Below are 17615 nucleotides of genomic sequence, written 5' to 3'. Positions count from 1 at the left end.
GATCAACATTAGCCCCTGCTCAAGACCCTCCCAGGGCCTCCCATGACCTGATCAGACGAGGAATTGATCTGACGAGGCCCTGCCTCTGTCCCTTGCTCACTGTCACCTACGCTGACCTCACCACAGTTCCTTGAATACTCCAACCACAGGCCTGCTTCAGGGCCTTTGTACTTTCTGGTCCCTGCACCTGGAATGCTCCTCTCACACAGATCGCCAGGGCTCACTTTCTCACTTTGGTCAGGTCTCTGCCCAAATGTCACGTCCTCAAAGAGGCTGTCCTCGACCCCAATCTAAAACAGCAGTTCTGGCCACTTTCCATCCTCCCTTATTTGTCTTTATTTTCATGCTTATTGGCACCTGATGTTTGCTGTTCGCTGCTTGCTGTCTCCCTGACTAGAGTCCAAGCTCCCTAAGAGCACAGCCCTCATCTGTCTGGTTCAGCACTGTGTCCCCAATGCCTAGAACAGGGCCTGGTACAAAAGAGGTGCTCAAAGGGCTTATGTATGAGGAAACGAATCTAAGAGCAAAAAAGCTACCCCCAGGCAGCCAGCTTTACCTTCTTCCCAGCTGTGGGGCTGCTCTCCGCACTCTGCGCTGGGCTCCTTTGGGGGCTTCGGTTTTCCTGGGGGACACACCTGGCCATGTACACACCGTAGTCCAGAAGCATCTTCTGCCGTACACTGCCCGCTAGCTCCTTCTGCTTCGGCTGGGGCATGATCTCCTCCACGCTGCCTTTGCTGCTGCTGCGGCTGTGGGTCGGGTGCCCCGAGGGACTGTTGTGTCTGCTGTGTGAGGGCAAAACCCCTGGAGCAAAGAAGTGATGGCTGTTAACACAGATGAGGAAAACGACGGCAAAGGAAATGGAACACAGAGCAAACTCCACTGGGTACAGCTGAAAAGCAGCTAAAATGCTATAAATGACTATCTAAAATATACATATTTATAAGGTTATTTCCCACCCTGAAAGACACCTTCCATTGTAATGATAGATAACTTTTTAGAACAGTTCTTATTCTTCTTCAAGACAATTCAGAGGAATGGGAGCCATGATACATACCTGGTAGGCACCTTTTCTTTTTTTCTGGTGCTCTCTTGGGGTCAGATGAAGGACTGACACAGCCCAAGAGGCACACAGAAAGTGGGCAGAAAGCTACCTGGAATTGCCATAAGCTGTGGATGGACAAACATCTTTCATTCATTCATTCAACACAGTTTTCATCGAGCACTTTCTCTGGGCCAACTCCACATTAAAAAGAATAATAAGACATACACAGTCCCTGCCCTTGAACTCGGGCACCTAGGCAAATAAATCACAATTTTCTGTAATAAGCACTGTACTGAAGCATGACTAAAGGACTTTCAGGGCAGAAGGGACAGGGTGAGTCCCTCTGCCCAAGAGCCGAGAGGCGCTTCCTCCAGCAGTGACCTTCACAGGTAGTGACCTCTGGACTGCCCCTTGAAGAAACGATTGGCATTTTCCCGGCCTAGGTGGGGGAAGAGCATTCCAGGTAGAGGGAACAGCATATGCAAAAAGCAATGACAGGGCACAGTATGTCTGGAGGACGGTGAGAGATTCAGTGCTGTTCCAAGCAAAGTACATGGGACAGAGGGATAGGAAATGAGCAGAGGGGCGGGGTAATCGATGGCAAATGCAGTGAGTCAGGAGGCCAAGGATTCTGTGCTTCGATGGCAATCTCAGGCGTGGAGGCCATGTTGAAGGCCAGGAGCTTGAGAGCATAAGCTGCCTTCTCACTGGCCTTCTTATTATAACTAGGGTTCTCCTTCTGCTGCTTCCCTCAGAGGAGCCACAGTACATAAACATAAATATTGATATAATCTTTAAGGAACCAGCAAAGGCGAAAAAAATACATCTGCAGATGGTTCCATCACTGGTTAAATGATTCAGTACAAAGTACTGCAGTGAGCAGCCTAGAAGGCAAATAACCCATGAATACACCTTAGGTGGCAGACAGTCATCAGTTCAGGGTGGTCTTCCTCTCTTCCTACCCGGGACTCTCTCTTGATTCTCCCACGGGCCCTTTAAAAATACATAAGCATTTAACACACATGTCATTACCTGGTTTACTTCCAGAGACACCAGATGGCTTCCTGGTTTCCGACTTCAGCTTAGATGCCAGAATAAATCTCCTAAACCACTCCTCTTTTTCTCGGCCAGTTCTCCCAAAGAGATAGAGTATCTGATCTCGCTGGCCAGATCGTGTTCCCTCCTGAGGGTGGGTTGGCTTCTTAGGGTCCTCGCCTCCCAACTCCCTCTCAGCTGGTGGCTTTTCTTCAGAAGTCTCTTTATCAGTCTGGGCCTTAGACATAAAGTCATCTTGTCGACCAAGCTCGATACAAATGGGGTACTTTTTATTCCAGATTCGCTTTCGAGCCAAACTTTTAGGCACAAGATAAATCTACAGAGAAAGGGAAGGATTTACACTCTAAATTAAGAATTGGCTACGTTGTGCATTACTACTGTGCAGAGCACAAATGCACACTTCATAGTATTTTTGACTAAAATGATGAACGTGAAAGAATTACCACCTGTCCATAACGTGACTTTAGAAACTAGAATTTTTAGAAATGACTTATCTTTCAAAATAATTCCAGAAAGTAGATATTCAAGAATTTCGCACGAGTTACAAGTATCTACGATTTTCAGGTAACAGTAGCAGAATAATTAGTTAATGGGTTATCATCAACTAAGTTTGGATATCAACTGAGTTTAATGACCCTGGGCCAAACCTAAGCTGGGGGGAAAAAGAAGAATTTATCAAATTAGATCCTGATGGCAAGCTCAAGTTTATCAACCACAAGTTAAGAATAAATTTGTCAAAAAACTATTTTAAATAATTCTGCCATTTTGGAGAAACTCAAAGATCACTCACAAGATTTATAAGAAAAGAGAACCTATAGCTTTTTGGAATAACAAATAATTTACATTTCTCAAAAGCAGAAGTATACTTTATCAAAATGTGGTTATTTTGCATAATTTTCCATAATTTTCACATTTACAGAGCTTGCGTTAGTTATTAGCCTAGCACCACCACACGTGGCTTTTGTTTGACCAAAAAAATTAACTCTCAAAGTCAGAAGAGTGTATGATGCCTTTGCTTCTCAGAGTGTGGTCTGTGGACCAGCAGCATGGATATCACCTGGGAGCTCATAAAAATGCAGACTCTCAGGCCCTACTCATAGTTGCTGAATCAGATTCTGTACTTTGAAAGATGCTCAGGTGATTCATATGCACATTAATGTTTGAGAGGCACTGCTCTAAATTACACTCATACTTTAAACACACAACCTTTTAAGGGGAAAAATTACAGTAAAGCGTCCAAGATTCCAAATGCTTTTCATTCATCTAAGCTTCCAAATTAGTTGGGCTCACCTTGCTGTCGGACAGGTCATAGATTTTCTGGCTGACGTAGGTCACCTCTGGCTTTGTTTCATTGTAGCTTGCCCTCCTGGATATATTTTTATTGGGCTTTGAAAGCCTTACGGTCCCACCCTCAAGTCGAACAAAGACTGAATGTGTCAAAGTCGCATGGTAAGTTTCTGGATCATAGTTGTAAATCTCATTCATCCATCCCTGATGGAGAAAAACTTCCTTTAGTAAAATCAGAATAAACAGACACCTGATTCAGTATGAAAATGATGACCACTCTGGTATTCAGGGCACTGAAACCAAACTTGACTACGATGCAAGTATTAACTTACTGATGACAAGAGGTTGCTGAGACAAGTCTCTGAGCTTGAAGGATAATTGTGCTGAGGGGTGATTTGGTATGTTTTTGTTAACTAAAAACCTGGATTTAGGGGGAGAATGACAATGTCCATTTTCCTAAATAATTAAAGCTTTTCTTTCTTTTCTTTAAAGCTGAAAGGCAAATCAGGAAACTCAAAAGTTTAGTTCATGTACATAGAAGTTGTCTCGGCCTGACCTCCTCTGGGGACAAGTAATCCCACCCAGTCTGGCCTTCTTAATTAAGCAGACACAGCCCACCTGCAAACAATCTTTGAAATTTCACAGACCATATTAACTCATGTTACCATACCACTCCCTATTTCTATCTCAGTGAAATCACATAGTGAAGCAGATGATCGAGACTTAGGCATTAAATAAATCACAGATATGATCAATGGTATGTCAAAATTCAAAGATATGTAGTAACTTAAATGAATAAAGTCGTGTTCCAGGTTCCCCCCCCCCACCCATTAATATGTTTAAGAATCAACGTATGAGTACAGGGAGCAAACATGTTGAAGGTATGAACAACACACAAAACCCTTACACACAACAAAACAGTGCGAAAGCTAGTCTCATAGCTGTAATCAGTATTCATCATTTAACACCCTGCCAGCCCCACAGTACTTTTTTCAAATGATATGGGTGGTCCAGATCTCTTTAAAAGAAGTTCTCTAGGGAATTTTAATTACTGTGTTCCCACACCCCTCACTTTATGTCTTTGAAATGAGCAGAGAAATGCTGAAGATCACTACAGTAGAGTTGGGATTGTCATTCTTCTCAAGGAATAGCCATTTCCACGGTGAGTATTTGAGTCTCACACTAAAATCTTGAATTAACAGCCTCGGCAAGTGAGGGATGCTCAAAATTCTCTTTTATTCATTCATCCATTCATCCAAACATGCAGTGAATCTTTCTATGTGCCAAGCAGTGTGTCAGGAGTTGATACAAAGATTTAAAAAAGAACAGCATTTTCTCCACACCCTCTCCAGCATTCATTGTTTGTAGATTTTTTTGATGACAGCCATTCAGACCGGTGTGAGGTGATACCTCACTGTAGTTTTGATTTGCGTTTCTCTAATGATTACTGATGTTGAACATGGAGGTTCCTTAAAAAACTAAAAATAGAACTACCATATGACCCAGCAATCCCACTACTGGGCATATATCCTGAGAAAACCATAATTCAAAAAGAGACATGTACCACAACGTTCACTGCAGCACTATTAACAATAGCCAGGACATGGAAGTAACCTAAGTGTCCATCAACAGATGAATGGATAAAGATGTGGCACATATATACAATGGAATATTACTCAACCATAAAAAGAAACAAAATTGAGTTATTTGTAGTGTGGTGGATGGACCTTGAGTCTGTCATACAGAGTGAAGTAAGTCAGAAAGAGAAAAACAAATACCGTATGCTAACACATATATATGGAATCTAAAAAAAAAAAAAAAAAGGTTCTGATGAACCTAGGGGCAGGACAGGAATAAAGACGCAGACGTAGAGGATGGACCTGAGGTCATGGGGAGGGGGAAGGATAAGCTGGGATGAAGTGAGAGAGTGGCATGGACATATATACACTATCAAATGTAAAACAGGTAGCTAGTGGGAAGCAGCTGCATAGCCCAGGGAGATCAGCTCGGTGCTCTGCGACCACCTAGAGGGGTGGGATAGGGAGGGTGGGAGGGAGATGCAAGAGGGAGGGAATATGTATACATATAGCTGATACACTTTGTTATATAGCAGAAACTAACACAACATTGTAAAGCAATTATACTCCAATAAAGACGTTTAAAAACAACAACAACATTCTTGACCCAAGGGTACTCCCAAAACAGTAGAGAAGAACTGGTCTTCATTTCACCATCCTATGACCCCACTAGAGTAACTATTTAAAAAAAGTCCTCACAAAGAATATCCTGAGTGTGTCATTGGAAATAAAAACGGACAAACATGCTTCTTTATCATTGGGGGTATGTGTGTGTGTGTGTGTGTGTGTGAAATTTATGAGCCAATTATATGGATTTATACACCTCAGTCAATCTTTTGCATGAGCTAGGAATATCTCACCCTCCTCCCAATGAGTCATTGCATCTATTAAAAAATGCTGGATGAGTAAGCAGTGGCCATGGGAAGAGAGTGTAATCTAGGTGTTTGTAAAGAAACAGCAATGATCAAAGCAATGAAGCAAAACAGGGGACAAGCGATACAGAGCACAGTGAGGCCTGAAGTGGACTGAGCTGCTGGAGCATCAGTTTGGGTGGGCTTATTTTGCTAAGTATAGAACTAAGCATGATTTTTGGTTCACAGTTTTTTGTCTTGTTCTTTAGTCTGTTATTATGGTGAAGTACGTTCATTGATTTTTGAATGTTGAACAGTTCGCATTCTTGGGAAGATTATGCATGGGTCATGACATGCTGAAGCTGGACTATACCAGCTCATGAGAGCTGATTCTACACATCTTTTCCCAACTCCACATTCAGTGACCTTACGTTGGTAACTTGCAACTGGCCATGGTGGGAGATTTACACCATGGAAATCAGTACAAAGAGGGCTCCCCCCACCAACCGGAGAGCCAGTTTACCAGCACAACACTATTATTATCCTTTACATACACTGCTGAATTTGGTTTGCTAGTGCTTTGTTCATTTGTCCAAGTGCATGAAGGAAGTTGGTCTATAGCCTTTTGCAGTATCTTTTGGTATTATTATCTAGCCTCATAAAATGAGCTGGGAAGTGTTCCTTCTATTTTCTGGAGGAGTTTGTATAGAATTAATATTTCTTCCTTAAAGGTTTGGTAAATTTGCCATGGAAGCCATGTGGGTCCGGAGTTTTCTTTGTAGAAAGGTTTTAAACTATGAATTCAATTTCTTTAGTTACTATTGGACTATTCAGGTTATCTATTTCTTCTTGAGTGGGCTTTGATAGTTTATCTTATTAGGAAATTTGTCTGTTTCATCTAAGTTATCCAGCTTCTGGGCATAATGTTGTTTGTAATATTTCCCTATTATTCTTTTAATGTCTGTAGAGTCTGTAGTGATGTCCTCTCTTTCAGTCCTGATATTGGTAACATTTCTTCTTTTCTAATATAATCATTTATTGCTATTAATTTATCTCTAAGCACTGCATCAGCTGCAATTTTTGATTTGCTGTATTTTCAATTTTATTCAATTGAAAATATTTTCTACTTTCCCTTGTGACTATCTTTGGACCCATGGCTAATCAGAAGTATGTTTAATTTCCAAATATTTGCGAATTTTCCAGACATCTTCCGGTTATTGTTTTCTAGTTTACTTCCATTATAGTCAGAGAACTTGCTTTGTATAATTTCAGTTCTTTTCAACTTGTTTTATGGCCCAGAATGTCGTCTATCTGGGGAATGTTCCACGTACACTAAAAAAAATATGCATTCTGCTGTTGTTGGGTAGAGTTTTCTATAAATGTATTTATTTGTCTTTTTAAACACAAACATTTTTCGCTAAACATCTCCTGACATATAATCCACAGTTCTCTTTTTATCCAATTTGGTTGCAGAAAATACTTTCTTACATATAACAGGTTTACTAGGCTTAAAGTTCTAAAGGCAACTAGATTAATAGAGAACTTGCAGCAGATCTGATTTTTCTAGGCTGCTTCAGAGCCATGCTCAAGGCCAGGTTGAGTTTACATGCAGTGCTACTAAAACCAAGAAGAATCCATGGAGGGAGGGAAGGAGGGACTGGTGCTTAAGAAGTTCTAACGGTCAAGGAACGACTATGAAATTAAAATAGCAACTTGCTATCAGTGTCCTTTATAAGCCATTTGGCCATATGGTCCCCACCTGGGATTGCTCTTTTGAGTCATTTCACTCTGAATGTATACCTCCTGGCTAGAGCAGAGGCTACTTGAGGATACAGAATATGTGTGATACATTTGTGGGTCCATCACAACATCTTAGCTGAGATGCTCACCCTTTATTTAATGACTTTTGAATTATGACAATCATAATTTGATACGACAAACATTTCTGCAATAATATCTCCATATAAAATATTTTTCATTAGTTCCCAGCTATGTTAGATTATAGTAGACGTATAAAAAAGGCAATAGAACTAACATGGTTCTGGAATTTTCGACAAAATTCCCAACATTACAGTTATCATCCAGTCACCACCAGACTAGAAAGGCTGAAGGGAAAAAAAGACAAGCATTATACTATTAAGTTAGTCTTAAATAATAAGACAGCCTCTGAGAAACAGAGTAATTTTTAGAGAATTTCCCCTTTTCGAAACTCCTGCGACTGGACAGATTAATTATTTGATTTATGAATTAAGAGAAATTTAGGAATAAAAGATTGTTTCTATCCAATTGCTTTCATTTTTTCTTTCCTAAGTCAGAAAATGCAGAATTATTCAGGGAAGCACTCACTATCCAATGGAAATACAACATGAGCCATAAATGTGCATCATGAAAATATGTAGTTTTAAATTGTCTAGCAGCCACACTAAAAAAGAAAAAAGCAGGTGAAATTAATTTTAACAATGTATTTTATTTAACCCAGTATATCCAAACTATCATTTCAACATGTAATAAATATTAAAAATTATTAATAAGATTTTACGTTCTTTGTTTTGTACTGTCTTCAAAATCCATTATGTATTTTACACTTAGAGCACATCTCAGTTCAAACTAGCTACACTTCACTGCTCAGTGGCCAAATGTGGCTGGTGTCTACTCTACTAGACAGCCCATGCCCAATTCTTGGGTTCCAGCTTTTCAGACCTAGACACTGGGCTCAACCAGAATGGTCAAAACCCTCCTCTTTCCTCTTCCATACATGCAGGTTTATGCAGTGTTAGTAGGTGCTTTACCTAATTGAATGAGAAGATAATCTAAACCTGTTTCCAGGTGAAACATTCTATTTTAGAAATTCAAAACCCCTTTAAAAAGCTAACATCAAATATTAAAAACTCAGGAATAAGAACAAAAGTAATCTAGGTAAAAGGCTAAAGTTTTTAAAACTCTTATAGTTCTATAAGATCATTAAAAGATACTCAACTTGTGAACAAACTTACATAACACTTTTAGCTTATTCCTTTGATTTTTAGTAGAAAAAAGACAAGACACAGGCACACGTGTTGGGACACAAGCCCTGCATCAGCTCATCCGTTTACAGGCTTGCTCAGGTGAAGAGCCATCACTCTGCACTAGTCTAACAAACAGCTGCTCAGTTTTTGTTCCTCATCAAATTCTTACATCTGGTTAACAAGAGCAACTGTTTCCAAGTGCTTCAGGGATTGGTTTTTAGCCACAAAGCCAGGCTCTTGACCCGGCAGCCTGAGCTACCACCTGAGCCCTCTACAGAGTTCTCACTGGGCCACAGCCTGTGTCCGCCCGCGTGGCCACAGTTCTGAGATGAGATGTGGCTGTCCTTCTTTGCTGACAGCTCTGACAGGGACAGGTCACCCTCTACCACGGGCCAAGCTGCAAGAACACTAGCCTGATTCCCAGGAATATGGAGAAGAGTTTCAAGTCCTCCACAGCTCAAAACCACAGGACCCTGCCTGCCCCACTGGAGGAGACAGTGGTGAGAGGCAGGGGTAGGCCTAGGAAGAGAATCCAGGAGCTGCTTTTCCTTGGGAAAGCCCGATGGGCGGCAAACTCCCTTCTTCCAGTTGGGATTGGAGCTGGCTTGACCCTCCTCCTCCCAACCCCCATCCTTTCACAATCACCTGTGGCTGAGCTCCAAACACAAAGGCACCTGTGGGTTCTCCTTCCCTTTTATCTTCACATTTCCTCCTTCCTGCGGTACTGTGTTAAAAATCTATCGGACGCTAAAGTCCACAGCTGCCAAAACCAAATAAATACAACTCACAAATCAGGATTTGAACTGCACATCTATTGTGAACAATCATTTGTTAGCTTCAGTGAGACTGGATCCTTGATCTTACTTGATTACATGAAAGGCTGCTGGTCCAAACACAGGCACTGAAGCCAACCCACATCCATTAGCAGAACTGCAGAGTCTGAAACAATTGGGTTCCAATCCTGGCTTGACCACTTACCGCCTAGTTGGATGATGCTTAGCCTGAGACCTTTGGTTTTCTCACCTGTAAAAGGGTCCTGCACACCTTACTTCCCAGCTTCATGCCTCCCTGGTCCCCACCTCCCACTCTGCTCAAGCCATAATGACTTTCTCCACGATAACAGTACCTTGTTGAGGTACAGTCTGCATATAGAAAAGGAACAAATCTTATGCATATGATTTTTAAAATACTGATATTAATATTCGTTATAATAGTTGGCATTTAAGCTCACATTATGATCCTGGCTCTCACATGCATTATCTCCTTTACTTCTGCCAATTCCCTAAGAATTTGCAGGTGAGGAAAGCGGTGAGCGAGGTTAAGAGATTTGCTTAGACAGGGGTTTAAAAAAAAAAAAAAAAAGTGGTCTGTGGAGTGGCAAATCTGGGACTTAAACCAAGTCTGCCTGACTACGAGGTCCAGGCTCCTACCCCACTTCCACAGCACAGCCCCACCTTTAGTCTGGCTAACTCCCGGTCATCCCTCAGGTCATGGCAAAGATGACGCTTCTCCTCGGAAGCTTCCCTGATTACCTAGGCTCAGTTCTCTGTTACCTTCCTCCTATCACTGTATTCATTAACTGCCTGGTTTACTTAACTACAAACTCCAGAAGACAATCACAGTTGTAACAAATGTTTGTCAACTGAATACATAAATGTAGCCTAATTCAGAGGGTGGCTGTGAGGATTAAATAAAATCTGTAAAGCACAAGTAAGTAGGACAGACTGGTGTGCTCATCACAGCCTGTAGGTATAGTTGTGGCTGCACAGGTGGAGAGAAGCAAAGGAATGAGCTGAGATCCTACTAAGCACAGGGAACTGTAGGGCTTATTTGAAATAGAAGACTTGGTCCCTGTTCCTGAAGAGAAACACCAAATTATTATTGCACCAAAGAGCACAGAACAGGGACTGCCCTGGTGGTGCAGTGGTTAAGAATCTGCCTGCCAACACAGGTTCGAGCCCTGGTCCCGGAAGATCCCACATGCCGCGGAGCAACTAAGCCCATGTGCCACAACTACTGAGCCTGCGCTCTAGAGCTCGCGAGCCACAATGACTGAGACTGTGCTCTAGAGCCCCCAAGCCACAACTACTGTGCCTGCATGCTACAACTACTGAGCCTGCACACCACAACTACTGAAGCCTGCACGCCTAGAGCCCATGCTCTGCAACAAAGAGAAGCCACTGCAATGAGAAGCCCGCGCACCGCAACGAAGAGTAGCCCCCGCTCGCCGCAACTAGAGAAAGCCCTAACGCAGCCAAAAATAAATAAAATTTAAAAAAAAAAAGGAGCACAGAACAAGAAAAGAAGTAACCTCAGAAAGACAACGAAGAGTAAAAATTGTTAAAGCTTTTCAGGACAGAAACTGAATTAGCCACTTCTTATCTATAGAGGAGAGGGCAGTGTTGTGACTAGAGCCCAGGTGTCCTGACTCCCACGTAGGGTTCTTTCTGGAACATTACAAGCTTTGATAGGAAACCCGGAGAGAATCACAAGAGCTGCTGCTTAACCCACATTGTCAGGCATCCAGGAGGCAGACTGGCCACTGGGAAGCTCAGGCCAACAGGTGGCCAGGCACGACTGCCCTCCGAGTTCCCTGTTCTGCCCCCTAATGCACCCCTACTGACTCAAATCCAGGTTGCCCTTGCAGGAAGCAATTACCCAGTGCAAACCCTGATTGCTTTTTTTTTTTTTTTTTTTTTTGTGGCCCATGCAGCATGTGGGATCAAAGTCCCCCGACCAGGGATCCAACCTGCAGCCCCTGCAGCAGAAGCATGGAATCTTAACCACTGGACCACCAGGGAAGTCCCCTGACTGCCTTTGGATACTACCAATCAGCTAAATTTTACCTGGGGCTTGACCTACTCCCTGGGTTAAGCTGCACATGGAATTTCCACACCTAAGCGAGCAAATATCCAATCTTGTGAGCAGTGCAGCAACTCCAAGGTCTTCATCGTGTTCCCCAAATAGTGACCAACTGTCCACTGCGCAGCTGTTCTAAAAGTCTTCACCCTGAATTCCTTACCAAGTAAGATCTTTCTCCAACTTTGTTTCGTTATGTGGGTGGGTCTAAAGAGGTACAGATACAGTTAGCAACTCATTCCATTTCAACAACTCAACTAAAGAACTCAGAGATGCTCTCAACCCACACTAGAGCGTCTCAGACAAGCCTTGTTTCTTTCTGACGCTGGAACTGTCAAAACAGAGACAGTGCCCGCCGCTGGGGGACAATGACCGCAGTCAGCTGGGCTGCAGCTGTCTGGCCCACAGACTGGTCCTGTGATCCCAGTTGTAAAAGGTCAGGGGTTTCTCTTCAATTCTCCGCTGGATTTAGAAGCCATGTCTGGCTGAAAGAACAAACCACAATCTATAAAGGGACTCGTTTAATACTTGGAAAGATTAAAAGCTACAATTAACCTTTTGCAAAATAATAAAGTCTGGAAGAACTATTATTGTGCTCACTTTCAGTTACAGTGCCAATCAGGAGGTCAAGGCCAATGCTCTCTTCGTCAGCTTGATGCTGAAGTGACCAGAGAAATGCGCCATCCCTCTGGCCTGAGGACGCAATGGGGATTTCTCTATCTTCAGTGCATGGGGTGCCTGGGCTGACACCCTCCTGTCACGTGGTTGTGCTGGCCTCAAGGCCCCTGCCAATCAGATCCCCTGCATCATTCCTTCATCTACTCTATCAGGGAAGGAGCAACTCCTAAACATAAGAACAGAGCCAGGACCCAAGGTCCCTTGCCGCTGAAAAACATCTCTGAAAAATCACACAAAAGTGTGATTATTTTTCTTTTGTCTCCCAAACTAAAACATAAGCAGGGTTTTCTCTTTGCCAGGCTCAAACCCTTTTTGATGTGTTAATGGTTTAGAACCGGAGTCATCAGTCAAAACATAATATCACAGATCATGGACTTAGAGAATACGGCAGGAACAGTCTACTAAACTTTACAGAACTTTAGATGCTAATTTGACTTTACCCATGAAAGACAGACCTACAGACAGAACTCACACTATGAATGATAGCCTCAAGCAAATAGTCAACATTCAAAATAAATGCTGATTGAAGACAGTATCTTAAAAAAAAAAGTCCATTAAAGGAGGGAAGCGCCAGCATCAATACTATCCACATCCTCCAACTGCCTGCTTCAAGGTCACCTTCACGGTAGTGTCACCAGACACACTGGAGTCAGGCCTTAAGCCACAGTCTCTGCCTGGGAAAATGGTCTTTATCCTAGTTTTTCCTATCCTTTAGGGCAGCACCTTGTAAATTCAGGTATGTGACTTGGCAGACAGTGGTGGAGGTAGGAGATAACAAGCATGTTAATTAGACAGAAAAACAACATCATATCAGATGAACCAATAAAATAAGCAAGGTCTGAGTTATGTGAATACATGATAAATATTAAATCACATTAACAAGTGTTGAAATTATAAAATAGATCAGCAAGCAAATAAATTAGTAGATCAGCTTTAGATCACATATCCTGTCAGTTAAATTTTTTTGAGTATATACTCAGAATGTAGACATTTATTTATAAATTATATACATGTTCTAATATAATACAGCTTTTATAAAAATTAAAAAATAGAAATAAAGAGCAAAAAATTAAATAATTAGCCTTTTCACTAACTTTTAGTTATGGCTTTCTGACAGCTTTGTACTATCTTCAGCTGACACGTCAAGGCTCAATATATATACTTAGGGTGAGGCTCACTGTTAATGATAATGGATGTAAATCCGTATTTCAAACAGTCTTCTTAATAATTTCCAAGGATTTTGACCAAAGGTCAACATATGGTCATCTGTATGTTAAATATTAGCAAGACTTTTTTACGTTCTTATAGATAAAAAGAGTAAAAATATATACAAAAAGAAACTTTAATATTTTCTTCTTGGATCGTGCCTTCAGCAATCCATTTTGGAGACCACTTAAAGGAGAAACAGAATGAATCAGAGAGTTCACAAGAGCCGCTGGGGCATCAACATGACAACATGCTCATGCCCCGGGGCCATCTTGCTTACAACCTCCTTGTCTTTGGGGGGATGGCAAACGAAAGGCTAATTATTGCACAATAAGAACAATCTTCGATGGATTTTGTATCTTCTTTACACATTACATATAAAATTTAGAAGTGAAAAGGTATATAGCATTGATATTTTTTCATGATTAATACTTTACTTTTCAAAAAAAACATGATTTGAGAAATCTCAGACCCACAATGCTCACAGCCTCTCTCTTCACTCCATCGATGACACCTGGAACAAAACCAGAAAGGATGGTCCTCCAATAGCTAGCTGGAATTCAGGATGCATTTTCCCAAGGAAATGATGCTACAAACTGCAGTTACCTATATAGGTGGACCAGAATTACGGTTCAGCCATGCCATAAGTTAATAGGTTAAGAGGAAAACTGGCAAAATGTTGATAATTGTTGAAGCTGAGTATTGGATACATGGGGATTCATTATACTCTTCTCTCTACTTTTGTGTATACTTGAAATACCCTACAATAAAACATTAAAAAATAAAAGATGAAAAAAATCATGCTGGGGCCACCTAACATCCTTACCATTGCTCCTGTGTAATTCTGGAAGCATTTTCCCCACAGTTGCTTCTCCAACCAACTCAAAACATGGGGTACCTGCTTGCAAGTGAGAGTGTCTGCAGTGAAACACCTCACCCGACAAACTCCCCTAAGCAACAAGGGGCACTGGGAAATAGCCATGATTATAAATGCCAAACACAGAAACTTAAGTGACCCATTAGAGGGGCAGGATATTTTCAGTTAAGTACAACATGGAAAGAAATACTTTTTTTAATTTCTTGTACTCATTGTATTAAGGATTATAAAACACCAAAAAAGAGCAACCTTTTTTGGCTGTATGCAGTGAGTCTCTTTTGGCTGTATGTAATGAGGCTGTTTTTGCCTTAAAGTTTGCTCACTCTAATTTCTGAAAAAAAAGAATTGCATGAAATTGAGATTAAACTTACAAGTTAGAATTTATTCTCAAAATTGATAATGTTCTCCCTAAAAAGCATTCTTTTATATGTCAAAACCACAGCCTGTATTTAGGGAATGCAATTATTATAAAAACCTATCCCTCTTATTAAATATCTAAACATGACATGAGCTAAGGAAAGAAGGTTCTCCAAAATTCATTTGTTAGTTTTGCAATGGTGTAAATGTAATATTAGTCAACCTTCTAGGCCATATCTTTCAAAAAGAGACACATCATCACTCCTGAAACCAACACCCTACTGCTGTGTTCTGCAGGTGGTTTATAAGTCTGAGATAAAGAATTTACTCATGAATGTAATTCACAACTACATGTCATACACTCAAACATAAACCCAAGAACCTTTTGAAATCTTCAGGAAGCTTCTCATTATAGACATGTGGAAACTTAGTGTGCAAGAACGGCACTGAATTAAATACAATCGTGCCTCAGCATCCAAGGGGGCCTGGTTCCAAGACCCCCGCAGATACCAAAACCCACAGATGCTCAAGTCCCTCATATAAAATGGTGTAGTATTTGCATAAAAACTACGCACAGCCCTCCCCCATATACTTTATTATTTTTTAAATATTTATTTATTTAGGCTGCACCAGGCCTTAGTTGCAGCACGTGGGATCTTCGTTGCAGCATGCGGGCTCTTACTTTCAGCATGCGTGCGGGATCTAGTTCCCCAACTAGGGAGCAAACCCGGGCCCCCTGCATTGACAGCATGCAGTCTACCCACTGGACCAGCAAAGTGCCCTCACCCCATATACTTTAAATCATCTCTAGATTACTTATAACACCTAAGACAGGGTAAACGCTATGTAAATGGTTGTAAATACAATGTAAACGCTATGCAAATAGTTGCCAGCATGCAGCAAATTCAAGTTTTGCTTTTTGAAACTTTCTGGAATTTTTTTCCAAATATTTTTGATCCGCAGTTGGTTGAGTATGGGGACAGGGAACCTGAGGATATGGAGACTGACTGTATACTCCTGGTCATGTGACAAGTACATTCTTGGAAAAGAAAGAGCATCCAACTTGCTTAAGAACACTCAGCAAGGCAAACATCCCAAGTGCAATATGCTGACTCTAAATGCCTCATTCTCCCACATTCTTTCCCAGGGCTCCTGGTTCAGGGTATCTAGCTAGTCACCCAAAGTAAAACCCCCGGAAGGTTACCACCTAGGGGTGTTGCTCACAATGCCGCCCCTGGACTCAGTGGCACAAACAAGGCCCCGCCAGGAGCTAACTTACCCAGGCCCCCATGCTGTAAGTCCCATTAGCTTCTCCTAACATTTTGGTCTTCCCCCGGCTTTCATGCATTCACATGTCACTTTATTATGAATGCAGGTGGCAACATCTTTCTCCTAACTGCTGCTTCGTATTAGCTATGAATTCCCATCATGATGAACAAGCAGGCTTTGGAGAAGGTTCTGAGAGTTATTCTGTGGACTTTGTGACAGCTCTTTGGCCTCACAGAGGCTTCGACAGCTTCTATTCCAGACAGGAGAGCTGCTGATTGGTGGGGTTACTGGGGAGGTGGTAGGGTACCATGAGGCCTAACCAACCCCACAGCAGTCTTTGAGAAGAGTTACTACTTGGCTGCAAAGTAGTCTTTTTGGCTCACCAGCCCACACACTCATCACTGCTGCAGTGTCATTTGTAAACACAAATGTCTGCAGTATGGATGGAATAATAAAGTCACCTGGATAAAGTACAGAAAAGCTTTACTTTTCTCCCCCCCTTTCCTTGTCATGTGAAGGCACATCAAAAAAACAAAACAAAACAAAACAAAACTGCAACGCTCCTTGAATTGTTTATGAAGCCAATAAAGGAACCAGACTCTCAGTCCAGGCTGCAAGGACTGCCTGGGCCCACCGATGAGAACTTATATGGTTCAGAGGTTTAAAATCACATGGTCTCCTAAAACAGTCCAGAGCACCAAGCTCCCCGCCTGACTGGTTCGTGGGCTTCCAGATGTAGTCTACTTAGGGCAGGAAGTATGCAGGATCAAGGGGCCAGGCCTCTGTACTAGAGAGTTTTATCACAGAGTGAGGTTTTATAGCCTCCTATATCAGTGAATGTTTAAAAATTTTTTCCATACCTGCCCTCAAGAATTGCATCATATCCTTTATAAAAAACCAACTAAATAGCATCAGATGCACAGAAAATAACTCAAACCAGCTGACGAATCCCTGGAATCAAGCCATATTCAAAAAGTGACTCTTTCAACTCCCCCCAGAAACAGGTTCATAGAACCGTTTTATAAAGAAACCAAGGCCTGGGACTTCCCTGGTGGTGCAGTGGTTAAGAATCCGCCTGCCAATGCAGGAGACATAGGTTCGAGCCCTGGTCTGGGAAGATCCCACATGCCGTGGAGCAACAAAGTCTGTGCGCCACAACTACTGAACCTGTGCTCTAGAGCCCGTGAGCCACAACTACTGAGCCCGCATGCCACAACTACTGAAGCCCATGCGCCTAGACCCCATGCTCCACAACAAGAGAAGCCACTGCAATGAGAAGCCTGCGTACCACAATGAAGAGCAGCCCCCCGCTTGCCATGACTAGAGAAAAGCCCACGTGCAGCAACGAAGACCCAATGCAGCCAAAGATAAATAAATTTATTAAAAAAAGAAACAAAAAACCACATTTATCCCAGGCATCAAGGGCGAAACACCTTCCTTAAAAAAAAAAAAAAAGAAAGAAAGAAAGAAAGGAAAGAATCAGTCCTGCATGGCTCCCCTACTCACTAGCTACGTGACCTTGGGCAAGTAACTTCCCTCTCTGTGCCT

At 42.0% G+C, this 17615-nt stretch overlaps 1 protein-coding gene across 3 annotated transcripts in view; it reads right to left on the bottom strand.

Moving 5' to 3' along the window:
* The window catches only part of TEX2 (testis expressed 2), a 110295-nt gene that overhangs the window by 37905 nt on the left and 54775 nt on the right, over window positions 1-17615 (bottom strand). For all 3 annotated transcript variants that reach the window (XM_027081193.1, XM_027081194.1, XM_027081192.1), the window contains 3 exons: window positions 3392-3592; window positions 2078-2417; window positions 557-804 (listed from right to left, as the gene is read on the bottom strand). In XM_027081193.1, the coding sequence (XP_026936994.1) occupies window positions 557-804; window positions 2078-2417; window positions 3392-3592 (789 nt within the window). The remainder of the gene's footprint in view (window positions 1-556; window positions 805-2077; window positions 2418-3391; window positions 3593-17615) is intronic.

Source organism: Aethalodelphis obliquidens, unplaced genomic scaffold, assembly GCF_003676395.1.
Source record: "Aethalodelphis obliquidens isolate GAN/ISIS:26980383/991018 unplaced genomic scaffold, ASM367639v1 scaffold44, whole genome shotgun sequence".
Lineage (NCBI taxonomy): Eukaryota > Metazoa > Chordata > Mammalia > Artiodactyla > Delphinidae > Aethalodelphis > Aethalodelphis obliquidens.
Note: the sequence above shows the minus strand (reverse complement) of the source record. Positions and strands in the feature narration are given on the sequence as shown.